Here is a 26,949-nt window from a genome sequence, read left to right as displayed (position 1 = left end):
TTACACAGCTTATACAGTTAAACCAAAATGCTTCTGAAAAGTTCAATACTGAAAAACTTAATGTATATTAAAGAACAAATTTGAGATTTTGATCATTTTGTTAATGTTTTTTCAGCCACTAACTTACCACTATGGCCAAAACATAATGCAAAGAAACACACTGAAGGCCTGCAATAAAAACTGAAAGTCAAGAATAAATTGTGTATTATAGCGAATCAACAGGAATTATGATCTTTGATTTTACTATTTTGATCCACAGTCCTCTCGAGCACTATTTCAACTTGTTCATTTTCCATCTTTACTGCTCAAGTTTGTGAGAAAACACTCTGAAGAAAGAAGAAAACACTCCAGTCAGTTCCATTCTATTTTGCACACATATTCCTGTCATAAGCAAGGCAAACACCGATTTGTCTCTAGCACCATTCCAGCTGTTTCCAGTTCCTGCTTACCACATTCACTGGTTCAGTTTTAAAAGAACACACTCCAGACAGTTTAGAGTTGTCACTCCTGTGCGCTTCGATTAGTTTAGAGCTATTTTCCATGCATATTCCTGTCAGAAGCACTGCAAATACGGATATCGGCACACACAGGACCATTTGCCTTTGAACTCGCACAACGTGCACGCTCTTTTTTCACGTCCACATTCCTACAGCACCAGTGGCTTACTTAGCTTTTATGATTGTCAACCCAAATTGGGTAAAATCAACCCAGCTTTCTAATCCAACAGTCTCAACCTAGCATTTGGATTGAAATAATAACCCAGCATTTTTTATGTGCACTAATAAAAGTTACACCATCTATGTTCTTGCTAAATTGCTTGCAAACATATGACTGTTGTTTAGTATAATAGGTCATATATATCGTATAATATTAGAATTGGTACCTCTTAGCTTCAAAATACTTACACTATAAATAATTTGTAATTTTCCAGGTTTTTACCCCTTTATTCCCCAAACTTTGCATATTGTTCCTTAATATCTACTTGGAGGTACTGTATAGGTACATTGTAATTACAAAAAAAGTATGCTGTTAATTCTGTTTACTTACGCCTTCAATTGCAGCCTGTAATCTAAAGTGTTACTCATATTTCAGGTAAATTTACCTCAAAGGGAATTAATAATTGTACTTACAGGGGACATTGACAGTATCACTGCTTTATGACGTATAAAATGAATAATCCATCTATTGGTCAATTTACAGTAAGATATTGCATGTACAAGACACTTCTCTTTAAATACCAATGGTATTTTATTTATTTATTACAATACACGTAGACTAATCTGACACAAACATATGCACTCACACATTCACAATAGTAAGAAAAAAAGGCATTGAGGAAAAAACAAAGTTTCAAGCAGCATGCAGTTTCTTAGATCCTGACCTGAATGAACCATCAATTATAAATTTAACTCTGCCATTAAGTTTTCAATATGATTATAAAACATTACATCAGTACACAAGTTCAGCTAGAATCTTTAGGTATTATTTGCATTTCTTGAATGAAGATACACTTCAGTTGCATCATTCTCTGAAAGGGGTTTCTCAGGTTTGTTGGAGATCTTGGTCACATCTGGAGTGAAGTCTTAAGAAAACCAATGGCAATGACACAGTTTCGTAGGCAGGTTTAAGTCTGAGGTGAGCAAAGATGCCAAAAACTGGAAAACAATGCTCTCAATGGAAAATAAAAGTAAAAGAAAAGAAAAAGGAGACTAGAATGGTTGGCTGATGATGTTAGATTTTGGACTAGACATACACTAAACTAGAGTTGGTTTATCTGACTATACTGATGATTCATTCATGTCATGAGCTTTTAAACTCCGCTGGTTGACTGGTTGACAGGGTGTAACTATGTTCTCACCACTCACATTAGAAGAAATGTTAGGTGCGTTCAACTTGAAGCAGCACTGTACAGACCAATCATTGTACGACATCAAAGTACCATGAAAAGTACCATGAAAGCGATGTGAAACCATGCAGAGCCTCTCTGTAGCTTTTGTTTTGTATTTTGATGTCATACAACGATCGATCTATGCAGCGCTGCTTCAAAGAAAACACACCTGTTATATTCTCAGTCACATGGCTCCTAATTTTCCGGCTCTCATGAATTCTGTAATGAAAATATGACACATTTTACCCAGAACTGATTACCATTTGAGAATTTAAACACACACATACCAAACATCATATACTTTGTTTTTTTTAAACCCTTTTCCTGGAGACTCACAGTCCTGTAGAGTTTAGCTCCAGCCCTAATTAAACACACCTGAACCAGCTAATCAAGCTCCTCAGGAGCACTTGAAAAAAATCACAGTTATTAATAAACTTTGCAAGACAGTGGGAAAGGTTGAAGACCTCCATTATAAACAAATTCAATAATTATTTGTAACAATGGAACGAACAGCGAGTGATTAAAGTCAAGTGATTAAAGTGTGAGTTACACATATAATATAGATTTGTGCTATGAAATTGTATTTGATTATATGCCCATGTTTTGTAACGATCTGATGCATTTAGGTATGTAAAGGCAGTCACTATGCTATTTAGAAAGTGGTTTGAAGAGGACTTCAGTCCTGTGTTCAAGGAAGAGGTTAAAAGGTCTCAATAGGGATTCAAGCTCTCTGTCTTGGGAGGGGAATCACCACCCTTGTCTCAACTCAAGATTCTTCATGTGATAGTCAGAATGCCATGCCTTCAGACCCATTCGTCAGGGTTGACTGCCTAAAGACGACAGTGTTGGAGGAGATTTTCCTAATTGATATGATTATCTGTGGAGGACTAATTACACCTGCTGGTGCCACAATGACAGTGTCTCTGATTTGATGGTCCTTGATTGCAGATTGTAGCCTGCCATGAAATTCTGCTTCCTGCTCATTTTCTGCTGAGTTTTAATAAAGTCATCACTGATACAGTATTTACAATAAGTTACATTAGGTATTTACATTGACATATCCCAAAATGCTGCTATAAGAATACAGGGGCATGTTAACATTATGGGGGGCCCTAAGCAGGAGGAATCATGCATTCCTTCCTCCTCATGGAAAAAGGCATGGTAAGTAAGTAAACACGGTACTGTTACAATATATTTCACAATGAATACACAGAATGCAGTCTATTGTTATGATGTTTTGTTTCTTTGTTTGTTTATGAGTATGTCTTTTTAAATCATTAATTAACAAAAAACAAAAAACAAAAAAAAACAAAAACAAAAAAACAAAACACACACTTCATCCAATAACAATTTACTAGGGGGTTCAGTTTTCAGTACTATGAAATGTGTGTTTAATATATATATATATATATATATATATTCCTTTTAATGTATATTTTATTGTTTGTAATCAGGCACAAGATCTATAGTACCTTTTTACAGTCATAATACTTAATGTAGTACATAAGAAACTTTTCTTTTTCTTCATCTTCTTCATACTACTTTGAATGAATAATTGAATAATGTTGATTTAGACTCAGAAATGCTTCTGCATTGACAGAGAGTCAGCATTTCCATTCCCTCTATCCAAGTTTGTTTGAACCATTACAGCTTTGCAATTCACTCTCTTCCACAGGTGGGGAGCTTTGGAGAGGATGGCGGCCTTTGTGGGTTCCGACGATGTTTCCAGAAGCCCTTCGGAAGGTGGATAGGCGATGTCGAAAGTTCTCTCCAGAGAAAAAGTAGAGCATTGGGTCAAAGCATGAGTTAGCAGCAGCCAGGCAAAGGGTGATGACCACAGACTTCTGCATATAAATAATTTCCTCACAGTTAGCATCTTTGCGGTTTTTGAAGTGGAGATGCAGTGTGCGTTGTATATGGTAGGGCATAAAACTAACCAAGAAAGCCAGCATCACAACAATAATCATCCGAATGGCCTTGATACGCGTGTAACGCTGCTTGTTCGCACCGTTAGTGTTTCTAAGCAAAGTGCGCAAGATGCCAGCATAGCACAGCAAGATGACCAAGAAGGGAATAATAAAACCCACCACTAGGGAAAAGTAATTCAACACGATCAGTTTTCCCAGGCTTTTGGACGTTTCTGGCGGTTCAAAACACTTGGTTTTGTTAGAATTCGGATCAGTATGCTGACCAGAGAGGAGAAAGGGTGAACTGGTGGTGCAAATGAATACCCAGATGCACACGCAAACTATCCATGCCTTCTTTTCAGTGGCTAGCCTCAGGTTCTGCACTGGGAACACAATCGCTAGAAAGCGGGTAAAACTCATCGCCATCATGAAGAAGACGCTGCAGTAGAGATTTACATACAGTGCATAGGAACTTAACCGGCAGAGAAAGTCCCCGAGGTTCCATTGTCCTTTGTTGACATAGTAAAGCACCCGTAGTGGCAGAGTGCTGACACACAACAGGTCTGACACGGCCAAGTTGAGCATGTAGATGTGGAAGGATGATTTCTGACGGTAGGTACGAAGGAGTACGTACAATGCAAAGCCATTGCCCATCAGCCCTAAGATGGTGATGATAGAATATACTGTTGAATAGACTTGGTTACGGAAGTCATCGATTGAGGCACACACTTGTGTATTATTAACTGTTGATATGTTAGATGGACCCATTCTTGCATTGGTGTCTGAAATATGAAAGAAACAGAAATATTATTATTAGTTCCTATTAGGGCTGTCAAATGGTACCGGGTTCGGTACTTTCGGTACTGAAATTTTAAAAACATTAATTTCCCGCTCACATTTGACACACATGGCTTTCAAATACTCCCGTTGTGCTTATTTGTGAACACTCGGTGAAGAGCGTGAAGCGCTTATCATTGTAGCCAATCACAGTCATGTCTGTTGAGCGTGTGAACACTATGGCCAATCAGCGATGTTTAAAAATCGGCTCAACAGCGCTCAAATGTGAGCGGGAAATGGACGTTTTTAAAATTTCAGTACCGAAAGTACCGAACCCGGTACCGTTTGACAGCCCTAGTTCTTATACCATATCGGTTTCTAATACAAGTCTGTACTGTATTTCCAAAGAAAAAATACTGCTATACAAAGGAACGAGAAAAAAGTAATCCAAGTTAAAAGTAGTTGTAAAACAGGTGTTTAGAACCTTTGCATCATTTCAAGTAGAGCATATCTATATGCTAATTAACATCATATATACAGTAAACATTTTATCTAAACCTAACCCACACAGTGTTTCTTACATAATTACACACTAAGTCGACTCACATTTATTCATATTGTATAAAACTTTATATATGAAGCAGGGTCGGGGTTGCAAAGCTTTTCAGTTTGAGAAATTATTCATTTCAAACATAATAAAATCTTTCCCTTTGGCTTTACAGTATGAGTGCAACGCAGTTGATGTTTTCAAGCTACAAGTCAGTGTTTAGATAGTTATTGTCACGAATCCTGTTCATGGTCTTCAGTCTGCCCGCAACCAGAGGTTGCCTTGCCATTCCACTGACATTCACACTACACTAACTGTTGCACTACACCCTGGACTACATTTCCCAAGCTTCACTTCTCTTATTATGCACACAGCTGCAGCCAATTACACACTGTATAAATACGAAGCCTTCGCCATCATTCTGGGCAGAGTATTTTATATGCAATAGCAACTTTACGGAGCCAATTCCAAGTTTCCTGAGTTTAGTTAAGTCTTATTTCTAGTCTGTTTCATCTGTGTCTTGATCCTAGTCTTGTCTGATTTCTGCCTGCCTTGGATTTATCGCCCGTCTTGGATTCCCCTTTGTCTTGCCGTTTCAGACTAGTTGGACTATTGTCTGTCGGCTTTGGATTACCCGATTTCCTCTCCCCCTGGGTTACGCTTGCTGCCGATCAACCCTCGCATGTCCCTGGATTACTCTTTCGTCTTGACCTGTTCGTATCTCTTTGCTGGTGTCGACCCTGCCTGTTTATGACCATGTCTTTGTTCAATAAAGCTTTGCACTTGGATCCACCTGCTTCACGTATCGTTTTCTCTGTAACAATTATAAAGATATCTATATAGATAAATATAGACAATCTTATATAATTTAAATGTTTTATTACCAGGGGCCAGTTGTTTAAAATTATGGACTATTTTACCGATGTCCTTACTATGTTTCTGTGCTTTGACCATGGTAATTACATTGCTGTCTATGCAGCGTCAGAAAGCTCTCGGAATTCATCCTCAGAAATTTGCAGTGGGCTCAGACTGGTTTGTGTCCCAGTGTGTTGTGTTTCGCTTTGTGTTTGCTACTTCTGTTCTGTCCAATACAGTAGGAAGATAAATTAAATTAAATGTGGAGGATGTTAACTGACACGATGATTGACAAGCCAGTTTACAGTGACAGAGTGTGTGTAACTGTGCGACAAAACATCTATTAAAGACACAACTGTATGACACAATACTCCCAAAAGCTTGCTTACTCTTTTGCTACACACTCAAAAGTGTATACTTTTTCTTTACAAAAAGAGTTCTTTCTTTAAGGGCTGAATATAAGTAGGCAAAATGGGATGTAGCACAGACCATCAGTTCATCAAAGCCATGGTATGGAGAACTCTGATGACGTCATTAAATCTTACTCCCTGAATCACATATAGCTTTGACCATAACAAAGCAAATTAGACTGTTATAGATTACTGTTCTAAGAATAAAGGTTTTTTAAGCACTTTTTAAAGAATTTACAGTATTTAACAGTAAAAACTTTTTCCGGCACTTCAAAGTTCAAAAGTCTAAGTATTTTTTTTTTTTTTTTTGATGACCAAAACATTTTTTGTTCATCCTTCAAAGATTGTCCTTACTTGTAAAACTAAAATATGATGTAAAGAGGGAAAAAAGACAAGAATTTAACACTTATGACCAGTAGATGGCTGCAGAGGAGCACTTGTTGGCTCATTAGCCACTTCTGCTGCCTGCCATTTTTTCTTTTACATTTTGGGTTTGAATTCATTTTTTTTTTTTTTTTAGAGATTATCAATTCAATATTATAACATTATTTTTTTTTTTTTTTTTTTTTTTGGTCATTTTGTATTTTTTGTCACTTTCTGTACTAAACTCTGAATAACATATTTGTGACAAAGGTCACAAAGTTTCATGAAAAAAAAAAAAAAACTTTTCATTTTTTTTTTTTTTTTTTTTTTTTTTTTTGACATTTAAATGACACAGACAGACAGACAAACTTCCTAAAGACTGCTTCCTTTATAATCACTGAAGCTGTCAGTCAGCTCAGGGCAAACTCACAGATTCCCTGCTGAAACATCCAGCATTGTTATTCACCTGCATAAGATATGCTTTGCAGCTTGAAATGCTGGTGGATCTTTTGGGTGAAAAACTACAACAAAACTCATGTACATGTTACATATCGTGTTTCTTAGTGTGTGTTCATAGTTAAAGATCAATTATCCAATTAGTTTTAAGAAATTCTTTGTAAGAAAAACACGATGACACGAGCCTACAAGTGTAATGGCACAGAAAAACCCTCAGTGTTAAACATTGCTTAGTTTTCATATTGTCCCAATCTATAGAGTAAAAGTAACACTGAAGCAAGATTGCAGTTAGGGAAATAGATTCACTTTACAAGACTGACCATTAGTGATGACACTAGCAGTTAACATGCAGAATCACTGAAGATAAGGGGAACAACAAGAACAGAAAAAAAGAGAAGAGACGAGCAGACAGTCACAACCACACAGCCTTAGATGAAATCAATGATATCTCACCAGAGGTTGCTTAAACAACTCCAAAAGCATCATCACAATGTTCATTTATTATAAACTGTTCTGGCTTTCTTTTTTATTTATTTATTTTATTTATTTTTATATGGTCTGTTTTGAAGTCACCATTATGGTGATTTGGGCACTTGGCCCTTGACTTTGGTTGAATTAATTCTACTTCAGCAACTGGTGAAAGTGCATGCTATCACTATCGTCTACAATGTTCCATGCTTCTGACTGCAATGACATACCTTTTACTAAGTACACTTTTTGGAATCTGTGACTGACCCCGGTTTTTGAACAAACTATTTAGCTTTTTTTTTTTTTTTTCAAATCTCTGAATGTTTCAGTTTTGCAATGTACACAAGCTCCTTTTAACTGATCCTTTGAAACAGAAGATAAATGTTTTTAAATGTTTCACCAATTTGAATCTTTACTTAGTTATTCAAAACTTCCAATAACATTGATTAGTAGTATAATCATTAGTAAAACAACTACAATTTTCAGTTCAACTGTCAACAAAGAGAGCTAAAAAAAAAAAAAAAAAAAGTTATAATTCTATATTACAATAAATCATGTGTCAATTTTATATGGTTTCTACATCATTAATTTGTTAATTATGGAAATATGCTAGTAAAAACCATGCTTGTCCCCAGGGTTGCATTAAGCCTACAAGGGGCCCCTGGGCTTTACTTCATGAGGGGCCCTTCATCCACAACAACTACAAGCCTACATTCACGCAAGCTGTCAGCCTTTTATTTTGGAGTATTTAAAGCCATTAACAAAACATCCAAACCATACACAAACTATCAAGAACTACACATACGCGCATAGTCTGACATATTTCACACAGATATCTATATATAGGTTGTGTAGCATTAAATTGTACATGTTAATGTTGGTTAAATGCATTATGAACTAACATTAGGCTAAATAAGTAGGACGGTAAGTTAGTGAAGGTGAACGTACACCCTGACAATATGCTCTGTGCACATCGATTCACACCTTCATAAACACATCTTTCTGAATGTAGATCTTTCTACTAGACTGGTAAGTTTATTTATGTTTTCACAAATCTTACTCCACACACGCAATTCTTTAAATCACTAATTTACCATAATAATAGTGAAATCATTTATTAACATTGAGAAATAAATGATGTAAAATATTGTTAATCATGGCAGTAATTCTTTACAGCTAATGCAATAACACAATAACTGTGTAATGTGCTACAGGCCTTTTTTTAAGTGCTCATTATAAAAGTTGTATTTTTGTATTTGTAATGAATATTAAGGCCACCGGCCCAACAATAAAGACTGCCGATGGCCTGGGGCCAGCAATGAAAGACACTTGGGACAGTTGGCAGATTTGCCACTGGCAAATTTTTATCTTTGTTTTATTTATTTATTTATTTGTGCTATTTCTTATAATTTGTTCATTTGTTCTTATTTACTGACTGTTCACTTGTCTTTAATATTTGAACTGTATATTTGTTACACTAGTAGTTATTGTTGTGATATTGAAGTTGCAACTGAGATTTGTAAAATGAACTGGTATCTTATTTATTTATTTATTTATTTATTTATTTTTGTGGCAGGGAAATAATATTTTGAACCACTGGCCTGACACTTCCTGGTCTAGAGCAGTGAGTGATTCCCTCTTTTCTTACGTTGTTTGGTTAACATTAATGACACAGAAAGCAACTGATGTATTATATTAAGATTAAAATGGATAGTTCACCCAAAAATGAAATTCTGTCATTAATCACTCACCCTCATGTTGTTCCAAAGACCTTCGTTCATCTTTGGTACACAAATTAAGATATTTTTTGATGACATCAGAGAGCTCTCTGACCCTCCATAGACAGCAAGGGTACTACCATGATCAAGGCCCAGAAATGCAGTAAGGACATTGGTAAAACTGTCCATGTGGTTCAACCGTAATTTAACTTATTCAGTGATTTATCCTCTTTTGGGACAGTACTGCGTCATTATTGAGAGTACCACGATGCATGCTTGTGATGATGCTGATGTAGAACACATACACATTGTGGTACTCCTGTGGAAGACTGTCTGGGAGAGAAGAAATCATTAAATAAAGTCGTTATTTTTGTTTTCTTTGCACACAAAATGTATTCTTGTAGCTTCATAAAATTATGGTTGAACCACTGATGTCACATGAACTATTTTAATGATGTCTTTACTAGGTTTCTGTGCCTTGACCATGGTAGAACCCTTGCTGTCTATGGAGGGTCAGAGAGTGCTCAGATTTCATCAAAAATATCTTAATTTCTGAAGATGAACGAAGGTCTTATGGGTTTGAAATGACATGAGGGTGAGTAATTAATGACAGAATTTTCATTTTTGGAGAACCATCCCTTTGAATCACAGGTCTAATATGTTACACTATTAGATTTTTCCACAACTGTTTACGTTCACTTGAGACATAACCTTCTATGTTTACGTGAATACTTGCCAGGACAGATATATTTTAAAGTAGTTTAGTGTTGCCTGCTGTCTGTGAGAGGTGGTTTTCCGTGCACGTGCTTCGGGTGTGTCAGTCAGCGAGAGTAATGCATTGTGATATATTTTGTGGCTTAGCCAATTACGCTTAAAAACTAACATCAAGCATATCCCACTTTTTTTTTTTTCTCATTCATGCATGTTCTTCTTGTAAAAATATGCCCGAATATATTGCTTTAAAGAAGTTTATTATCTAGTACAAGTAAGATTATATGGAAACATCAGAAGCAGTGCTTTGCTTCCAAAGGCAGAAACAACAAATTTGATTGACTTTCCACTTTATTTTTGCCATCTTTTCTCTTTTACTTTTGGGAGCGTTTGACTGACCGTTTATATTTACTCTGTGAACATGGAAAAAATGATGACAATGCAGAGATGGCAAAAGTACACACATCCTTCACTCAAGTAGAAGTGCAGATACTCATGTTTAAAAAGACTCTGGTAAAGTAGAAGTACTGACTACACTTGTTTTACTTAAGTTAAAGTAAAGAAGTATGGACTTTGACATGTACCCATTATTACTACCTGTTTTAGTGTCATGCTGGTAACTGGACCTCACATCATATTGACATATAAAAATAACTTACATTTAAAATGTGTTAGCTACTGAATGTATCAAGGCTGAACAACCACATTTTAGAACTGGGACAAAACTTCAGGCCGGGAAATCTCACACTCATCCAGGTCAACCCATACATCCAAAACAAATTCTGAAACCATGAACAACCCTATTTTTTGTATGGCCATCACATTTAAACAAATGTTTAAAACCTTAAAGGCTAGGGCCGTGCAAAAAAAGAAAAAGAATCTCTCTTGAACTGCACCTTCTCTTTCATTTTCCTTTTCAGTCTCTTCATGATCTCTCTCTGCATCTCACTTTGTGTGTGTTTGCTTTTTTCACAAATTTTTTTTGTACCTGTCACTTTTCCCATCAGCCATTTACTGTTATGAGCAGAACTGTCTCCAACCTGTTGGAAAACATCCACCTCACTGTATTCTGTTTGCAGTAACAATTTTAAGTTCAATTTTATCATAAAATGGCTTTAAATACTATAGATTTAAGAAAACTATACTTTCTAAATTGCCTAAATGTCAAAATTAGTACAATAATGATTACATCATGACAATATATTTACAGAAAAATTCTAATACTGGACATGTTAATGCATTATCATGAGTTAACCATTGTTTATAACAGTAAAAGTATAGTAACCATGTAGTTTTACTACACATCTCATGGTTAGACTATGGGTAGTGTAGCAAAACCATGGTTTATTTTTTGGTTACCATGGTTTAACTATAGTAACCATGGATTTTTGTTTTACTTATCGTAAGGGCTGTATTGTTATCTGCGCTAGCTCCCTCTTAACGTATTACAAAACGATGTTTCATAACATTTGTTTGCTAAATTACTACTGTAACTTTACAGTAGATAATAACGATGTTCTTTAGCATAGAGTATTTTGAGTGATGATAGTAACTTAGTTTAGTTTCGTTTATAGTACTACTGCTGTAATTTTGTCTTTGTTTACTTAGTTAAGCATTAAACTGCTAGAAACTCTTAGCAGCCTGTTTACAGATGAAACTGACCTGAATTTGAAGTCCTGAACAGGTCAGTAGCTTTGTCTTTATCCCCCGGGCGCTTCCACTCCATTCTCGAGTCACTTGCAATGATTACTCTGATAGAAACCGTTTGGTGGAGACGCAGAGCGCGCACGCAAGCCGAATCACGTTGCCAGTCAAGACTAACTGATCCATGATTAATTAGAGATTTGTTATTGAATGGTGATCCACCAAATGCTGATTAAAACTAACATAACAAGCCTGGTTTGAAGAAGGAGAAAGTACAGATATTTGTGTAAAAACGGCTCAAATCATTCACCAGCTGTTGACGTCTGTAAATGCCATGAATAAAGACGTCACTGTCGGCCGCTTCAGAGTTCCTCCTGCTGGTGCGAATGCAACCAGGAAAGTGACCAGAGGGGGAAATTGGTTCTCTAGGAACCACTATGCTGGAGTTACTAGAACTACGTGGCGCAAAAGCACCTATCGATGTCCTGGCCTCTAGGAGCTTTAGTTGACTGCCCCATCAGGTATGGTAGTGCATGGCTTACTCTAATCTTACTTTAATCTGTCCAGACCAAACTAAAATGTGTATTCATGGAAGACGATGCAATGTTTTCTTGATTTCTTCCTGACCAGGAACTGCCTGAAGCTGGAAGCCTGACATGACAGCTAGCAGTGACATGTCACTGACAAAAAAAGGTTTTAGAAGCCAATATTTGTTCAGTAAAGCATAAAACATCAGACAAAGGACAGTGTTTCTCAGCAAAAATAACTGGTAACAATCATATTTTCTAGCACTGCTTAATGACTAGGACACCAACTCATGAGAGGTGCTGATTTACCATTGCAGTTTTAGTTCTGTATTTGTTACAAAGTGCTGCACAAAAGTGGTTTCTGCATGTATATGATATGACGGTTATCAAATGAAAAGTAAAACACTTGTGAAGTGAAGTCTCAGAGTAGCTCTGGGGATTGTTTACTCATATAGTAAGAGGGCAGACAAAATGGCACGCTTAGCTGCAGACCTGTAACTCTATATGTGACAGTAGTTTCAGGACAGCAGTGTCAGGTCTGCCTGATGTGATCGGAAACCAGACTGAACATTGTCCAGGTATCTCCTAGTAAAAAAAAGTAATATTTAAAATATGTTTAGGTTATACTAAGTATAGTTTAAATCTATTAATATTGTTAGGATGTGCCAGCGACCAGCGACGTAAAGGAGATGACAGGGATCAAAAATGTGCCATTCAAAGTGATTTTATTCCCCAAAATGCAAAAATATGGTACTCCATAGGTGTGCAAAAATTGCCCTTTTCCAACAATATATACAGCAATATATTTTGGCTATGCCTACACTCAAAAAAATATTTCAGCCCTTAACTTCAATTACATACAAAAGTTCCATGCATTTAGATTACATAGTTTTAATTTAAACAAATCAATTAAACTTAATGTGATTCAAATGCATCAGTCTTACATAAATGAAACAGGTAAAGTTGATGTAATAGTTCCCAGTGTTAAACAAACCCTGCTCAGTGTTCATGTGTTTCCACACTACAGAGTGTTCAAGTAGCATTGACACAGTGTTGGAGTTAAGGAGATCATTATGTCATGATTGACCAATAATGATGAACACCTGTTGTTTTCAAGCAGAATCATCGAAGGAAAGAGAAACACAAGAATCAGACACAGCCAAAGATAAAATGAACTTAAATAAATGAAGACATTAAATCTCTGATTAAACAACTCCACAAACATTACAGTTTGACTTGATTTCTGTTGTATATCCACAAATATTATTTGAGAACATCTAAATAGAGGTTTAGATGTTTTATTTTTAAAAAAAAGTTTCATCTGACCTCACCATCATGTCAAACAGGGTTTACTTTAGTTGGGCTCTTGACCCTTGACTTTCTTAGTATGTTTTTTTTTTGTTCTTTGGTTGCTGTAATTGTGTTTGCAGAGCACATTTGTTATAGCACCGAGAAAAAAACTAACAAAAAAAAAAAAAAAAAAAAAAACAGGCGGCCTTATTAAGTGTTCTTGGTTAATTATTATTGATGTTGTAATCATCATCCAGTGGCCTGATTTGCTGATATCGTTCCGTGGTTTACCTGTTAGTTTCATGATATTTACAGTAGCTGTATGAACTGTTACTATTACTACTTTAAGATCTCCAGTATTATTTAGACACACACAGACATCAAGAATCAGCATATGAATCTCAACAATGGTGACATTCAACAGCTGCATGCTGGGAGTCACGGGTGAGATTTGTACTCTGCTGCTACCCAGCATGCAGCTGTTGAATGTCACCATTGTTGAGATTCATATGCTGATTCTTGATGTCTGTGTGTGTCAAACTGATGCTGTAGATTTCAAGCTTTAGTGTATAAGATAAACATCCGTAATAGTTCATACACCTGTTGTAAACATTATGAAAATAATAGACTAACCACTGCATGAGATCAGTGCATCATGCCACTGGATGATAATGATTTAACAAACAATAAAAATTAACCAAAAACACATAATCAGACTTCTTTTTGGCTTTTTTATTTTGCTGTAATAAATGTACTTCATACACATAATTACAGAAACCAAAAAAATTAACATTAAAAAGTCAAGAGTCCAACTAAAGTAAACCCTGTTCGCCATGATGGTGAGGTCAATTGAAACTTCAAAAAAAAAAAAAAAAAAAAAAAAAAAACTCTGTTTAGATGTTCTGAAATAATATTTGTGGATATATGACAGAAATCAAGTCAAACTGTAATGTTGTTTGTGGAGTTGTTTAATCAGAGATTTAATGTCTTCATTTATTTAAGTTCATTTTATCTTTGGCTGTGGCTGATTCTTGTGTTTCTCTTTCCTTCAGTGATTCTGCTTGTACACAACAGGTGTTCATCATTATTGGTCAATCATGACATAATGATCTCCTTAACTCCAACACTGTGTCAATGCTACTTGAACACTCTGTAGTGTGGAAACACATGAACACTGAGCAGGGTTTGTTTAACACTGGGAACTATTACATCAACTTTACCTGTTTCATTTATGTAAGACTGATGCATTTGAATCACATTAAGTTTAATTGATTTGTTTAAATTAAAACTATGTAATCTAAATGCATGGAACTTTTGTATGTAATTGAATTAAGTTAAGGGCTGAAATATTTTTTTGAGTGTATGAACAGGCCCAAAAATGAACACAAGCCAACATCTGCATACTCACACCACTCACACCCTAAAATGGCTGCCTGGAGCGCTTTAATATGTTTTGGCCCCGCCCACTTTTAGAATATACCAGTTTAGGGGAAGATCTACAAGTTATAAAACAAATAAAGTACAAGCAAACAAACCTACCTAGCATTCAACTCTACAGCATATAACATTAAAATCCACTACAAATGTAACACAACTCTAAACAAGTAAAACAAAACATTTAAAGAAGCACTTACATCCTACATTATCCTCCTCCGCTGATCAATCAGAACCAGATGGAGTAATCTACCATGAGCAAATGCGAGGTTTAAATATGGCTTCTTTTCAAGTGCACCAGGTATGGACAGCGGTTTGAAATAAATTGCAATAAAAACTTGATGTATAAAGTACTTGAGTTATTTCTTTAAATAAAGATGTTGAAAAATATAACACTTAAACATTCAAATAAGCCAAACAACTTGGGACAGTTAATTGGGTGATACAACATCAAACCCGGAGGTATAAACACAAACAATGTAAAGATGGTATATTTGCCGGCATTTAGCTTGTGTGTATACACAATGTTGGAAACCGTTTGTGTGCGTAGAGGCCCACACTCTCAATCACTCTCACTCTCAATGGAAATATTTCCAATTTTGCGACATGTTTGTCTTTCTCACCAATTGCAAAATGATGGACAATAATTAACATTTCCTGTGATAATAACATTGAATAAATATTAAATAACTTAAGTAACTCAGAAGTCTTCTGAGAAATCTAATACCATCCAGATTTGTCTGAGAATCACTGTGTAATTGTTTAGTAATGCGATTCTCTGACCGCTCGCTCCACTTTCATTATGAATACAGGCCTTTTTGCCACATTCTACGAAACAATAATATGAAATCAATAAAAAGATGCTGATCACGGGAACTAATAGCAGGGTTAGGTAAGAATCTAGTCATATTGCAGTTTTCCTGATTGTTAACATAATATAACTGATTTAGTTGGCCTATTTTCCCAAACTATTAATTTAGTTCTCAAAACAAAGACACATTTCTCAAAAAGTTTAACAATGAGCAAATAGCAAAACTGATGACACACCAATCAGAGTCTCTGCATCCTAACAACGGAGAGAAGAGAGAGCTGAACGAATCGTTTTTTACTTACACACCCAGTACCTACCAGTACATTAGACAATGAAAATTTCACTATTCTATTTGTACAGTAAACTGTAGTTTGTTGTACTTCAAATGTGTGACTGTCAAATTTGATTTGTAATCATTTTTTATGTGTACAGCATTTTTGCAGAACTGAGGAATGACTGCCTAGAGATATAGCTAGTCTTGTGTCAAGAGACCAAGACCAAGAAACTGCTATAGTACTGAATACTGTAATGAAACTTGGCCAAATGTGCAAAGGATGCTGAATCCATTTTAATAAATTAAACTTATTGATTTATTTGTTTATTTATTTATTTTGCCGTACTGTATTGTGGTGCATACAAAGTTCATATACAATTATTTGGCATTTGAACTTTTCTAGTGATTTTCATGTACTGCAAGACTATGTTACAGTAGTAAAATGAAAATTGCTTATAGCTGAACTGAACTTGCTTAACAGTTAACGGGCGGTGGCTGGCTGGGTTCTAGAGAGGAAGGATCCTCCTCACTCACACTGATGCTGTAGGGCAGTGGTTCCCAACCACGTTCCTGGACGCACCCCAACACGGTATGTTTTCCATGTCTCCTTAATCAAACACACCTGATTCAGATCATCAGCTCATTAGTAGAGACTCTAATGCTGCGTCCCAATGTGCCTACTTATACTACGTCCCTAAAGTATGTACTCTTTTGGTGAAGAAAAAGTACACACTACACAGGTTAAATGTTGATTATTAGTAACTCAAACCCTTTTTTCTAAATATCTCTACCTAACCGCCAGTCACGCACATCCGCCATGTTTATAGTTTTTTTCAATGCGTTTTATTTGTGTTTGTAGTTCTGGACCGAATCCTTTGCAATATTAGCCATTAGAGTGTGCACGAATCCACACTTCAAAAATCTACCTGAAATAGTAGACCATCTGAGGACTTTTGGCATACTCGTTTCAGCATACTGTGCTTTGGGACATGCTTATTGAAATCCCACATACTATTAGGATGGATAGTATGAACAATGGGACGCAGGGTAAGACCAGAAATGGGTGTGTCAGACAAAAGAGAGATGCAAAATGTGCAGTGTTGGGGGGCCTTTAAAAAAAGTGGTTGGGAACCACTGCAGTAGGGGGATCCACATACTCTGACAAAACCCAGACCACGATATTCCATAAAATTACCACGAGGGCAGTCGCACCATGACTCAAACCTGCCCAGAAAAATATGCCGAGGCTGTCATCTTCATAATGAACATGATGGACCAGTTCTATAAAAACCCTGAGGAATTGATTAGTGATGGCAAAAACTAACCTTTTTGAAGCTTCGAATCAACTGAATCAATTCCTTCGGATTGTTTTGAAGCCTCGAAACACCACACGCTGGTGACGCCTGCAGGTTAAAACAATGTAAATGCAACAAAAACTCAGACCAAACATGCATAAAAACAGTGTAAATGTTTTACAACACCATCAAATGAATGCCACTAAATATGAAGTGTCTGTATAATATGTTTTATTTTATTAATTTGCAAGGGCTTCTCTTTTATAAACAGCTTGTCTAAGTTTTAAATATTTGTAGCGATTTTAATGAGATTTTGTGCAAGAAATGAATAATTAAAAGGAAAGGTAATGGTTAATTACATTTAGCCCTTGTTTTAGCTACTTTCAGTTGAAAGCAGTTAACAACACTGATCAGTGTTATTTATTTATTTATTTAAATTTTGATGGTTTAAGTGAAATGTGAAGTCATTAAACCCCTCCACATATCACTTTTGGCCACTGTTGTGTTTGGTGGGGTTAGTCTCATAATATTTAAGGCCCTGCTTACTGTGTCATCACCGGTACATTGCTGCATTTTTTTTTTTTTTTTTTCAATTTTCCAGCAAAAAACAATTACTTCTGTTATTTCTGCACTTAGAGCATTGATTTGTAGAGTGGAATAAGTTTAGAAGTTTAATTGATTAACTTTCTTACTTTGTCGGTTCCAAAAAACAAAACAAAAATTGCTTGATGATTAAGTTCGTATCTTTTTATCAATTAAGTATCATCATATAATACCAATACAACATTTTTTTATTGGAAAGTGTGTGTCTCCTCCTCTTTGCTGCCATCTTGTTACTCCTAACTAGGTTGAGAGACCTCTCCAGCTCTCTTAAATAATTTAGCCTTAGCACTTAGGAACCTTTATGAATCACTCTTTATTTTTGAGTTTATGAATACGAGTAAAATTACATCATTCTTAGAATTTTGACACACATAAGACTAAAATTTTACTCTAAGCGGCTTTATACATGCGGCCCCAGGTAAAAACCACTGATACAGTTCAATGGTTTTCTACTGGTGGGGGGTGGGGTCTCAATGAACGCGCATGGTTCAAATGAGTTGTGACAATAGGTGTGTTCAACTTAACGCAGCGCTGCGCAGCTCGATCAAATTCTGATTTGAAGGAGTGTGTGTCAGTTAGACATTTTGTCCGACTTGAGGTGGTGCCGACGCCTCGTGACTGTCACGTGGCATCAAAGTACCGCGATAGCGATTCGGCTGACTCAGCCAGCGCAGTTTCTTCAGAGCGGCTGCAGGAGCTCTGATGACCACATGGCAGTTTCATGATTGGCCAGATTCACTGCATGACAACGATCACGTGTGTTTTGGGTTTATTCTAACATCCTCAAGTCCGATAATGCTGACAAATCTGTGCTTTTAGAACAATAAAAGTGTTTTTACTGTAGTTGCAATGTTATATTGAGTTAGATTTATCATAAAACACTGATAAAAGCATATATAACCCCACTTTTGAAAAGTCTGTGTATTTGATAAATATTGCATTTAATTCACTTCATCTGTGATAGTGCATGCAAACACCGTGAGAGCGTCACTAACGAGAGCAGAAAGTGTCTGACTTGACAGCTCCGTTTTCAACTCCGCCCGCAACTGCTTTCAGTTACTCTCGTTGATCGCTGTCTGTAGCCGTAGATGAAGTCGAACACACCTATAATGAAGCCTTGTTACTGAAATCACATGACCTTGGCAGTTTGAGATGTGCTCCGAACAAATGATTCGTAAAGGTTTTGAAGCTTTTGTGACGAAAACACAAAATGTAAATGCAGACCAAACCAATTAAACACAGGTGCAGACACTAATCAACTAATGAATCACTATAAATACATAAGGTCATCATACAGAAGACCAAACTAACTGAAACCTAGATCAAATAATCACACACACACACACACACACACACACAATCTTAAATCATAGTATTTTTGTTGTTTTTGTAACAAAAATTGAAAAATATGACAGTAGACATGACAGAAATTAGCGAAAATGTCTCAGGTTACGCATGAGAAGGCAAACTTTACACTGTGTCCTCTAGGGGGCGCTTTTGGGAAATGTCTCAGGCACGACCAGTGTCTGAAGCATGAGTCTAAATACGCCAATGAACTTGACATTGACAGGTGGCAGCCTATGATGTCACGACAGGTGCACCCAAGAGAATAAAAGGGCACCTGTAAAAAAAAAAACACTTGTTGTCATCCACTTGTTGTCTGAAGGAGACGTGCAGGAATTCTTGAAGCATGGGGATGTCTCGTTTCCCTTCTCAGGGAACCAAGTTTATGCATAACCGGAGACATTTCCTTTCGAATGGGAAATTTACGCTGCGTCCCCTATAGGGAACGGAATACCCATGCCACCATGTTGCATAGATGAGTGCCTAACTGGCTGAACCAAGTAAAAAGGTGTGTTCGAGCTCATGCTGCGCTGCGCAGACCGATCGGCGAGATTAGCCGAAAGCAGTCGGGGAGGAGCTGAAAACGGAGCCGTCAAGTCGGACACGTTGGGGATCTCGTTGCTTCCTCAAACATGGCAGATCACGTGGCGTTTGCCTACTTTATTGCAGATGAACTGGAAGCTATAGAAATATATTTTTTGTTGGAAGAAATGCAGCAGAATGAACAACGACAGTAAGTTTCTAAACAATATATGTGCATGTGTAAATCATTTCATTTTAAAGTAACTGAACAAATACTGTTTTACAAATCAAGCTTATACTTAATCAAATTATGTTTTGTTTAGTGGTGTTATGTTAGGCTTCTGTAAACAATAAATAATTAGCTGTAATTGCTGTTGGAAAGTAAGCTACTTGTTTTGTGTTTATAGTACAAATACAAATAAGTTTTTATATTGCATGTTCAACAGTCGTGTAAACCTTAATTGTTGGAATCTATCCCAGTTCTACAAAAAACACTGAATGACAGTACTTTTGAATTACAATACATGTGTATATAATAAGTACAATAATAAACTTATGCACAAATCCAATATAAAGAATTTAATGGAAAAAAAATGTACTGCAGTCAAAAGATCGTAAACTATTTACGAAATGGCATGCAAATTGATTTGTTATGCAATTATATGGATTGAAGCACGAAACACTCGTGATCATCGTCATGTGGTGAATGTGGCCAATCATGAGAAGCTGTGACGTCATCACAGCCTGGTGCAGTCGCTCCTGAAATGCTGCGCTGGCTGAGCAAGCCGGCTGTTCTCGAAACGCTCTCGCGTTACTTTGATGCCACACGTGAACGTCACGTGGCGTCGGCGCCGGTTCAAGTCGGACAAAATTTCTAACCGGCATGCACTACTTCAAGTCAGCCACCAATCGGTCTGTGCAGCGCCGCATGAAGTCGAACGCACCTATTGACTCAGAGGAGTCCTCACACCTGCACCAGCAGCGCCATAGACCGGAACTTCTCAAGAACGGAGGCCTCCACAGGAAGCCTAACTACTTTCTTATTGAGTCCAACAATGAAGAAAGTTGAAGAGAGCCCAAATGGCCTGTGAAGGTCAGCAGAGTGGAGGCCTACATACAACACCTCTCAAATAAGAGGCGGCCTAGCAACACTCCATACTACTTAACACTTAGCTGAGCTCTAGGAGCGGAGGCCTCAGCATGATGACTCTCTAAATGAGAGGAGGCCCAACTACACCCCACACTCAGGACGTCTTGTAAGGAGGCTCACAGAGAGCCTACAACTCACAAATACTGTCTTAGCGAAGCTCTTGGCAGGCCTTTAAATAAAGAAACTCTCATAGCAAGAGGAAGCCTAAGTATACTCCACACTCAGGACATCTGCTAAAGAGCTACAACTCACAGATGCTGTCCTAGTGGAGCTCTGGCGAGTGGAGGCCTCAATAAATAACTCTGTAGCGAAAGAAGGCCTGACTACGCTCACAGTAAATGGCTGACAATGACAATGACAATTTATTTATATAGCACAATTAATTTCAACTTCAGTCAACCTATGTGCTTTCCAATAAAACAGTAAAAACAGAAAAACAAAAACAAACAACATACAAGAAAACAATACAACGATAAATTCTACAAGTATCCCATCAGCCAAATGCTTTCGAAAATAGGAATGTCTTTAACCTTGTTTTAAAAATATTAACAGAAGTAACTTGTCTAATAGAGAGTGGTAAGGCGTTCCAAAGCCTGGGGCCAGCCATGCAAAATGCACGATCTCCCCTACACTTAAGCCTCGACTTAGAAATGACCAAGAGATCCTGGTTGGAAGACCGAAGGGATCTAGTGGGTTGATATTCGGTCAGTAGTTCACATAAATATGTTGGAGCCAAACCAATTCGGGATTTAAAAACGACGAGCAAAATGTTGAACTCCACTCTAAAATGAACAGGCAACCAATGAAGTGAGCATAAGATAGGAGTAATATGCTCCCTCTTTTTAACCCCAGTCAAGAGTCGAGCCGCAGCATTTTGAACAAGCTGTAGACGGGATAAAGCTGTCTGGCTTGTCCCAAAATAAAGAAAGTTACAATAGTCCAGCCTGGACAGCACAAAAGCATGAATCACTTTTTTACAATCCTTGACAGAAAGGAAAGGCTTTGCTTTAGATAGCAAACACAGCTGAAAAAAGCAGGTTTTCACAACTGTGTTTATTTGACGGTCAAATTTTAGGCCATCATCAAAAATGAAACCTAGGTTTTTTACCCATGGTTTTAAATACAATGACATCTCACCCAGATCCAATTTCGGGGAGACTGAAAGAGGCTGAGCTCTAGGAGCAGAGGCCTCAGCGTGACGATTCTCTAAAACGAGAGGGGGCCTAACTACACTCCACGCTCAGGGCATCTTGCAACGAGGCTCCCATAGAGTACACGCTGTCCTAGCCGTCTCTGTAAGAGAAATATCTATTGGAGATTCTGACAACGCTCGCGGTAAAAGGAGCGGAGCTCCAATCCCTCTGCTAGATTAATATAGACATCTAAACGTCCCAAAGCCAGTTGACTACACATAATTTAATTCCTTGGTATATAATTGCATCCAAACAACCAAACAAGTGAAACACAGTCTGGATGTAAAGCAGAATATATATAAAAATACATGCAATTTAACAGAATCATGAACAACAGCTTGCAAACACATTAATTCGTTGCTGACCCATAACGCACAGGAAATTTTTCAATTCAATATTGCATAAGAGCTTCTTCCCATGTGAAAAAATACTAACAGAAGCAGAGTTTAACATTCAAATAATGCACTCGCACATCGCACTCTGTGAATGAACACCTTTTATGAATGAACACAGCAGGCTCCCACGACAGCCGACTCGCTCGCAAACAAACCACACATAGATTGTATGTATCCCCACACATAATGTAGGGAGGGCAGAGAGAAACAAGCGATCCAGGGGTCATCGCATCGCATCGCAAAAACGCGTCCCACAACCCTCGAGAATAGAGACATCGCAAACAAAGCTTCATTGAGAAGTCCTTTTAATGCGTGCATTTTGCTCCTAATTAATGTACAAACAGGCGATCTCCTGAAGACAAGAAAGAGGATGACGTTTTTTACAGGTGCCCTTTTATACTCTTGGGTGCACCTGTCGTGATGTCATAGGCTGCGCCTGCCAATGTCAAGTTCATTGTCGTGTTTAGACTCATGCTTCAGACACCGGTCATGCCTGACACATTCGCCAATACTCCCCTCTAGGGGGCGAAGTGTAAAGTTCCCATTCGAAAGGGAAATAAACAAGCATCAACAACAATACCAAAAAGGAATATACCAAAACCAAATATATATATATATATATATATATATATATATAGATAGATAGATAGATAGATAGATAGATAGATAGATAGATATACATATAAAAGAGAGAGAGAGAGAGAGAGAGTGATCGTATAGTGCAAACATATTCCACAGCCTTTCAATTTGTTTTTCCTCTCCAGGTGGACAATTCTTTCATTTATATATTAAATATATTATATATTTAATTAATGCTATGTGTATCTTTTTTTTTTTCATTGTGTATGTTATTGATATTTAGAGTCTGCAATCATCATTCACACTCAAAAAATGAACATGCCATTTAACTCTTTGCATTCACGTTAATTGTACTAACAAACTACATAAAATGTATTTAAAAATAATAATAATAATAATAACTTTAAGTAGTAAGAAAGTATAACCATGGTTTAAATATGGCTAAATGTGGAACAAGTAATATTAAATTAGTTAATGCATGTGACTGGTTTACATGCAATAATTTGGAATTATTGATGATGAATATATCAACATCAGCGTATTTAAACATTCACCTACATAATTTGTTTCATTGTTTATTGAATTACTGACGCATTGCATTAAGTCTATTAGTTTGTTTACGTTAAAACTGTGTAATCCAAATGGATGTCAATATTCTAAGCAATTAAACTATAACCATCTTCAATACGGAATTAATAACAAATATTATGAATAAATAAAATTACCAAAACACAATTATTTATTACTTACTAAAAACATCTTGAAGGTACAAAGCCACCAGATAGCTCGTCAGATAGTTGTGTAATGTTAAGTGTTGTAGTGTTACCCTTTCCCTCGCGTTAACGATTAAAGGCACTATGCCGACCAAAATGCATTTCATGTCATGCGCATTTCTTTCTTTTGCGAAACACAAAATAATATATTCTGAAGAGCGTTGGGAACTAAGCAACATAGGAGCTCAGTGAAGCGTATTAGTAAACAAGAGTTCGGACTGTCATTAGTTCGTCAAAAAAAAAAAAAAAAAAAAAAATGCTCGTCATTAAAGTAGATTCAGCTGTATCATTATTACAAACAAGCCTTTATACGAACTTTTAATTCACGCATCGATATCAAATAATCATTCTGAAACCACATCACATGATATTGACTGGCGAGAAATGAGCAATATAAATAAAGCGTCATTATCTAACCGTTATCTGTCCGTCTTCTGTCGAGCAGTCCCGTCACAGCAAAATGAAACACTTCTTTCCTTTCACATATAGATCATCTTTGAGTTGGAACTCATGAGAAACGCAGTATGACAATGATCGCGTAAGCAGCGCCTCCCTTCTGCAGAACTGAAAGACTCGAGGCACATTAATAGGCTTAATGAACAACTAATGTTAACCGAACATTGAGTACAATACATCTGGTGTATTTCCTGGACCATTACAGCACACAGAAATCCAAACAAACTTATTCCATTTTTTTTTTTTTTTTTCACTTATGGTATATTTACTTATATTTATTATAGAGCTTTAATAAAGCTTTGTTTCCCCCCCTCCATATGCTAAACTGCTTTATTCATGCCACTAAAGTTTGAACAAAATTCTACTGTAGTAATGCAGGTGAAAGGATTGAATTCAACGTGTGTATAGATTCATATGGGCGTGTGAGCGGGTGAGTGAGAGAGGAGGCGCAATAACAACCGTCACGGCGCATGATGAGGCACACCTGAACTGAACGGAGCCTCATCACCGCCGCTGTTAAATGCGGATCGCGCCTCTCCTCGAGAAACATGTTAGTTTATCTATAACGGGCGATAGGCAAGTAGGCAACGTTTTTACTTGCAAGTGTCATGTCATAAAATATTTTTAATATGACTCACTTTGTATTTGACCTGAATTTATTAAAACATACAAAAAAAAAAAAAAAAAAAAAAAAACATTAAAAGTTACTAATTATCACAATTTAACTGTACAGAAAGAGAGCAAAAATATTTACATTATCAAAGAAAAATTTTAAGCAACACTTCAAGCACTCTCAAAAACTCCTAGTTCAAAAACTCCTTTAGTATTAATTACTAAAGCTGTTCTTATTGTGAAATGAATATCTTACTTACATTGTACACACATCTGCACTTTGTTGTTGCTGATGAAAGAATTCAGCAGCACGCACTGATCAAAACACTAGCGTTTCAGCGGTGACTCATCTGACCGACCACTGCATTTATAAACTGAACAGAATAGTGTGTGATTGGTTATAATGCATAGTGCTGTGTGTGTCTCTGGCTCAGCCCCAGCGTGAAGCATGTGCCGCACTGAATGATCTAATCACTATGGTGAGATCCTAAATCAAATATAAAATAGTATTATATCTAAAACATATAATATATATATATATCTTGTATAAAAATTACTCTAATATTAAATGTATTTTATTACAATGTTTTGAATGAATGAATTAATTCATTCACTGTGTATTGCCATACACCTAAAGCGCTTTACAATCATATGGGGGAATCTCTCCTCAACCACCATGTGCAGCATCCACTTGGATGATACGACAGCAGCCACAGGACAATGGCGCCAGTGCGCTCACCACATACCAGCTACAGGTGGAGAGGATAGAGAGTGATAGAGCCAATTCAGTGAATGGGGATTATTAGGAGGCCATGATTGACAAAGGCCAGAGGACGGAATTTGTTCAGGACATTGGGGATACCCTACTTTTTATGAGAAGTGCCATGGGATTTTTAATGACCACAGAGAGTCAGGACCTCGATTTAATGTCTCATCCAAAGAACGGTGCTTTTTACAGTATAGTGTCTCCGTCACTATACTGGGGCATTATCACCCACATAGAGCACAGGGTGAGCAACCCCTGCTGGCCTCACTAACACCTCTTCCAACAGCAACCTAGTTTTCCCAGGAGGCCTCCAATCCAGGTACTGACCAGACTCAGCCCTGTTTAGCTTCAGTGGGCAACCAGTCTTGGGCTGCAGGGTGATATGGCTGTGGTTTTCTGACCTTAGATGCTTTTAAAGCTGTGTTGTAGGGGACTCCAACACAATATTAGGACACTTTAAAATACCATATGACCTCTTAAAAAAAAAAAAAAAAAAAACAAATCAAATAAGAACAAGTACAAGAAATCAATATTAACAAAATGTATTTGCACTACAGATGTGGCCCAGAAGAACACAAGTGGCATGTAGGTATATTTACAGACCTTTAATAAGGCTCAGAGGTGACATGGATGTTTTAAATTCATAACAATATTATGAGATTAATGTTTTAAATATAACAACAGAAAAAATGATTGATTGATTGATTGATTGATTGATTGAAATAATTTAAATAACTGAAATGATCATTGTAGGGCATGTTACTTTAAAAAGTAATTAGTTATAGTTACTAGTTCTTACACATAGTAACTGAGTTAATAACTGTTACAGAGTGAATGAGACGTGAAGCAGGGAGATCCATATGCAAACTTTTATTTACAGACAAAGACATGGTCATACACAGGCAGGGGCTGACACCAGCAAACAGATACAAACAGGGCAAGACACGAGTAATCCAGGGACAGGCGAGGATCGATCGGCAGTGAACGTAATCCAGGGGGCAAGGCAAAATGGTAATCCAAACAGTCAATAGTTCAAACGAGGGGTGAACAGAGTCAGAAACAGCAGGACAAAGGGTTAAATCCACAAAAGGTGATAAAACCAGGGGAGGCTGCAGGCAGGCAAGACAATATAAACAGACTAGGATCAATACATGGATGTCTAGACTAGAAAACAAGACTTA

General features: G+C 36.9%; 1 protein-coding gene across 8 annotated transcripts; it reads right to left on the bottom strand.

Annotated features, from left to right (window-relative positions):
- cysltr1 (cysteinyl leukotriene receptor 1) lies at positions 1–25,366 on the bottom strand. 8 transcript variants are annotated; one of them, XM_051102051.1, is made up of 4 exons: positions 25,263–25,354; positions 18,974–19,082; positions 17,406–17,483; positions 1–4,577 (listed from the first exon to the last, which is right to left on the bottom strand). In XM_051102051.1, the coding sequence occupies exon 4, from the start codon at positions 4,561–4,563 to the stop codon at positions 3,511–3,513; it is 1,053 nt and encodes a 350-aa protein (XP_050958008.1). In that variant the 5' UTR covers positions 4,564–4,577; positions 17,406–17,483; positions 18,974–19,082; positions 25,263–25,354; the 3' UTR covers positions 1–3,510. The 8 variants fall into 8 exon arrangements, with proteins under 8 accessions (XP_050958008.1, XP_050958007.1, XP_050958001.1 ...); XM_051102050.1 differs by lacking the exon at positions 25,263–25,354 and adding an exon at positions 24,352–24,479; XM_051102044.1 differs by lacking the exon at positions 18,974–19,082 and having other exon boundaries at positions 25,263–25,358.
- Between the last annotated feature and the right edge of the window lie 1,583 nt (positions 25,367–26,949).

The sequence above is a fragment of the Labeo rohita genome, unplaced genomic scaffold (assembly GCF_022985175.1).
Source record: "Labeo rohita strain BAU-BD-2019 unplaced genomic scaffold, IGBB_LRoh.1.0 scaffold_194, whole genome shotgun sequence".
Taxonomy (NCBI): Eukaryota; Metazoa; Chordata; class Actinopteri; order Cypriniformes; family Cyprinidae; genus Labeo; species Labeo rohita.
This window is presented reverse-complemented; position numbering and strand designations above follow the sequence as displayed.